Genomic DNA, 5572 nt, shown 5'->3' on the forward strand with positions numbered 1-5572 from the left:
TCTCTGTGCAGCAGGTAGCGTATTGCCCTCTGGTGTCGCATCCCGGTATCCTCTGAAGCGCTAATACGTCTTTCTGCCTCCGTAGTTCTTTTTTCAAGTTTAGTCATTTCTCCTTTGAGTTCTTGCATGGAGGATTCAAGTTTTGTCAGCGACTGCCTGGTCTGCTTGTGTCCGTCTCGATTTTTTCTTCCCTTAACTTCTCCAAGTTCCAATATTTTAGACTCGTGGTTGGCTAGGGGCTATTCACTTGCTGCGCCACTCGGAGTCTGCCTTAAAGTTAGCTGCCTCAAATTTTCGTTTTTGTCATTCGTGTGTTCCTGTTTTGAGCCTTTGCCTCTCACAGAACTTGCCATGTCGAGTTTGTATAAATTTGCCGAGTTTTAAGTAGTTTTGTTAGGAAATTAACAGTTAACCGACGGAGCTCTGTTTTAAGCTACTGTCTCCAACATGGCGTCACCGGAAGTCCGAACAGTCCTTTTTTAAAGCCAATGTGACCGCTTATCATAATCTGTTTAGAAATGCCACATTCAAATCATTATCCACAGGGGATATCACATTGTTGGGTTGTAGATGATATTCTAAGATGAATCTGATACAGTTTTTTAGTCAGTATATATTGTTTTCCCATGAAACTGTGTTGTTAAGATTATTCATTTTGTTGAACTCGTACCAAAGCTTTTCAGATTGTTAAATATAGTATCAGGTCAACAGTAGTCATAAAAGCAGTTAACAAGAGGTTTCCATTTCTCATGAAGCAACAGGACGTGATTCCTAACTGTTACATAATATATGTTGTATTTGATTTAATCATAAAATATCTGGTTCCTCTGGCTCCTCCTAGTGCTCCTAATGGTATTTGCAAGAATCCACCGGGCCCAAATTAAAAACACCTAATCATGTCTGAATTTTGCTATGTCTATATTATACCTATGCCAGTCTCATTTAGGTTTAAACACCTGTAAATAGTCTGATGGTTGGCCATTTAGCTTATATAGCTTATTCTAATCAATTATTTAACTTTTCATTTGGTCCAGTAAACCCAAATGACTGTCATTCTGTCAATCAGTAAAACAGATTCTACTGGTAACTATAATCAAGATTAGTTCTTCCATCTTGTCCATGACCACTTTTTTCAAAATGTTTCTCTTTTGGTTTCTTTGAATAGGAAAGAATTTGCTGAGTTGCTAGAGAAGTATGGGTCTAATGGCAGCACAGGATCAACACGCAACTCTCCTATCCAGCAAGGTAGGCAAATCCCTGCGTTGTCCAGATATATTACGTTTTTTCCACAAGCAGTCATTGTATTTTAATGTTATAGATCTCCTGCTTATTTGAATTTCTTTGTTTCAAAACATAAAATGCCTCAGCATATTGCATCATGTATGTATACAGTTCTATGTAAAACAAACCCCAAGAGTCTATATTTGACAGAGCGATAAGCCTTAAGGGTAGCTGGAGCAAGTCTGCCTTTAAAAATGGGTTATGACAAGTGCACTTGTCCATTACACAATTTTCAACATCTGTTTCAGTCGGTAAGGAGGCAGCCAGCTGGTACAGATTTGTTAAAACACAGCTTCAGCATGTGTGCAGTCTTGTGTGTTCTGTGCTCAATGATGACATGGTAAGACAATTTACTATAGGGGCAGTTATGCTTAAAAAAACAATTTACATGACGTGTTGATCACCAGAAATCAAAGGTTTATAGTTGGGGAGACCAACATGGTGGCAAGCAAGTAGGACGCGTTAAGCCCAAATTTTGTATTTAACTATATATAATGTTGTAAAGTTTGGATTATTATTTAAGATTTTACCTTTAAAGACCTGAACACAAGCTATGTTTACAGAGCCTTCACTCTCTGATAAATGGCTTAATTTTGTCAAAGTTGCATTAGAACAATGGCCAAGTATCAGGGGAATAAAACACTGAATTGGTCCTTAAAGGAAAAAGGGTTGGGAACCAGTGGTCTAAACAATAATAATGTAATAGCTCACAAAATGTATTTTCAACTAATTTTATCGAAGAATCCATGACATCCTCGTGTACTGCAGAATTTCAGCATGAAAAAGCTCCCCACTGTGAGATTTACCTTAGGAACTAAGGATAGGAAAGAAGCAGATGTTTACCCCAGGCAGTGGATGAAAAATACTGAAAAAAAATGTGTGGTGGATATTCGGGCTGCTCGGCAGTTGTTTTGGTCAGCATATTGGGTATTATTCAGTGCTTAGAGTTGCTCAGGCTTAAGAAATGTTCAACAGGACGATACAGGTTCAGTGGAGAGCCTCAGTGCCACTGGAGCCATCTGTAGCAGCAGCAAATCACTGAAGGTTTCTATTTCACTAAAGACTGAAATTTGTGAAATGTTTATTCCCTGCACTAGTCTTTTTATAGAACACATATTAAGAGACCATTATGCTTGCTTGCTCATCTCATCTCATCTAAATAATTACTTAATCTCTCTCCATTTTAACAATTGTTGATTTTACACTCAGCCAAGCACTGATTAAACGACTGTAACTGTAACTCTATGTAATTTTGTGTTTCTGTTCTTTCTTGCCATTCCAAAAGGAGGCCGCTACCTGGATAGCACATCATCTGGTTCCTCATCTCGCTCCCAGAGTCCTTTGTTGTTGAGCCCAGCAGGCTCTCAGAACATGTACAACAACAGTGGGTCCATGCTGCGCTCCCTCAGGTAGGAATAGTTTTCACAGGATTCACATGAGCCGCAACACTACTCTCCTGTTGTCAAGAGACCGAGTTGGCAAGTTGTGGTCAGCAAATATTGAACACAGTGAATGCGCTGAACCCAGATATACAAACTAACTCTTTTGTAGATTTCAGAGAAAGTTAACAGTGCAGAGTAAATGGTACACACCTGACCCGTGAGCAAGAGTGTGACAAATAATTACAGTTTTTTGGCTGCTTCATTGTTTTTTTTTATAAAGATCCCTACATTTTTTGTTTCAGTAATTGAGCCTTCCTAAGTACCGCCCATTTTTTCTCCGTGCTGCAGTGACAGTTGAGCAAACCTCAGTCAACTCCCTTCTTTCCTGTACTTATGCTATGTGCTAGGCTTGTCTACGTTGAAAAGACAACCACATTTTGAAGATGGTTAAAAGATTAAGTGACATGGTCACATTTTAAGTTAGCTAATGTTAGCAAAATGCTAACTAACTAGCTAGCTCATATATATTAATTGTATGCTAGCTAGTTATCTGGTTAGTTAGCTAGTGTTTTACTCTGAAGCAAAATGTTAGTTAACTAGCTATCTTAAGATTACCTAACCTAACCTTACCTAAGACTAATACCCTACTGTATATGTTGCTTTTATCTTTTAACCATCTTCAAAATTTGGTTGCCTTTTCAACATGGACAAGCCTAGCACACAGCAGTACAGGGGTCAGTTATGACCAAAATATGTGGTTAGTGCTATCTGGTTAAAAAAATTTAGTGTGTCTATGTAATGGAAACTAGGCCTATATCTGTGGACCACAATACATCTGTGATATCGGCTGATATATCATACTGTGCAGAATTATGACGATAATGCTAGAGAGAGATAATGGACGTTAATGTATACCAAAGGTCTGTGGCAGAGACTCCTGGCTCCAGTAGTACCAAAAGTGGGCATGGCACACTTGACTGCACTCTGTGCTTTCACTCGCAAAAATAGAGCCATTTCTTTAATTCAAAGATTGGTGTGATTGTGTTTGTCTTCATGTTCTCAGTCATCCAGGTGAAGGAGTGATTCAGCTCATCTCAGTGGCGCGATCCGGCAGTTTGGGCATCACCATCGGAGGAGGCTCCAATAGGCCCGACGGCCCGGCGGTCTTCATTCAGGAAGTGCTGTCTGGAGGCGACTGTCACCGAGTAAGAAACCAAGGCAGAGTGAAATAAAACCCCAAAGCTGAATATACAGAAAGGGAGGAAAAGACAGGGTGTAGCAAAGCGAGTAATTTCCCCTCTTGTGTAAATCAGAAATAAACACTGGCAAGACAAAAAAAATTCAACAGTGTTTCAACAGATTTTAAAAAATATATATATTTCAGAAATTCCTCTGTGTACCACAAGAGGCACCTAGCGTACCACCAGTGGTATACATATCATAGTTAAAGAACCAGTACCTTACAGAATTGTATGTAGTATGAATAATATTGTCACTTGAGTAACCTGGCACATTCAGAACTGGAAGGATATCTGGAAACATGACTGAGATTGATGTAGTGCAGCAGTGAGGGACTTCTTGTAGGGAAATGAAGTGAACATGATGGAGGAAGGTAGAGGGCTGAAGAGGGGAAGTAAGGAGTGCATGTGCAGACCTCTGCAGCTTTGGCCTCAGATTAGTGTAAAATACTTGCTGAGCTATGCTCAGGTCACAGCCTGCCGGTCCTGTTTTGGTGACTTTCTGTCTAAAACAGACACAGAGTAACAGCCCATCACCTCCAGCCACATAGTGGTCACAGATATGTATAATCATCTATCTCAAACATGGCACAGGCTTTTACATGTACCTTAACATGATTAGGGGAGCAAGACAAAACATTTTTGTCTTAGTTGAGGTCCTGCCTCAACATTTTTACATTTGCATTAGAGACATTCTCCTGACACATCAGGGCTTTAGTATTCAGACAGAAACTCTGGTGATAAAGTGAGAGCTAATGATGCTCTTAGTCTCAGTGTCACAGGGGTCTTTTACTACTGCTGAAATGGTGTTAATTGGGACTTAAGTTGGGTGACTGCTGTAGGTTGCCAATACTCCTTATTGGGGTTAATAATATTAGGTTAAGAAGCACGGATGTAGTAGTGTAGAGCTATTTGAGCTTCTTTCTGCTAGATAAAGACGCACTTAGTAATTAGCTGTCTTTATTGGATCTACAATAAAGACAGCCAGCCAGTTTGACAGTTCAGTCTTCATACTTGACACAGCAGTGGACAAAACAATCCTAGCCTCCTAACTCCAAAGGTCTTAACTCGATTTTGTTTTTTGAGCTGTAAAATAAATTATATGACTGTAATGTTATGAAACACATCAATGCTGGTGTTAATATTAACATTCCAAATCAGAATGTCAAGGGCATGCCCTCTACTGTTTTAAATCACCCAGAACCTTGTAAGGCGAGGCGGTTTAGTAGTAAAGTAGTCCACTTTACATCATGACATTTCTATAGAAGTGTTATCAGAGGAGGGCGGCCCACCTCCCCCAGCTTCTGCTTTGAGTCTGTGTTAATGCTAGTTTTGCTAACACTCTACTTTGTATTTTTCTATTCTGGTGCAGTGGTTCGGACTTGTACTTGTACGCTGTAGAAGCACCAGACTGCAAGACATACACACATACCAGACAGTTAGCATCTCTGAGCCATTAGCTACAGCACAGCTGGTTGCTTAGCGACAACACAGGTAGCACACAGAAACTGTTACAAACTGCCATGAATGTGCTTCTAGTGACTGAAAAATCTCCAGCGGACTCTGTGTTTCCAGCACGGACACAGAGAGTCTGACAGCAGCTGCTCATTAGCTCTGACTACCAGCTCACTGTTCCTGCTACACTGCTGTGGTCAGTCTGTCAATCATTTT

General features: G+C 40.1%; 2 protein-coding genes across 2 annotated transcripts in view; both read left to right on the forward strand.

Annotated features, from left to right (window-relative positions):
- zgc:158403 (tetratricopeptide repeat protein 39A) overlaps positions 1-5572 on the forward strand; it is a gene marked incomplete at its 5' end in the record, with an annotated part of 767589 nt that overhangs the window by 649045 nt on the left and 112972 nt on the right.
- Positions 1-5572, forward strand: part of si:dkeyp-72e1.9 (multiple PDZ domain protein) — a gene marked incomplete in the record, with an annotated part of 51081 nt that overhangs the window by 29281 nt on the left and 16228 nt on the right. Inside the window, 3 exon segments of the mRNA XM_035654210.1 lie at positions 1166-1245; positions 2567-2690; positions 3727-3868. Coding sequence (XP_035510103.1) covers positions 1166-1245; positions 2567-2690; positions 3727-3868 — 346 coding nt within the window.

The sequence above is a fragment of the Morone saxatilis genome, unplaced genomic scaffold (assembly GCF_004916995.1).
Source record: "Morone saxatilis isolate NCDOM2014 unplaced genomic scaffold, NCSU_SB_2.0 Contig14, whole genome shotgun sequence".
Classification (NCBI taxonomy): domain Eukaryota; kingdom Metazoa; phylum Chordata; class Actinopteri; family Moronidae; genus Morone; species Morone saxatilis.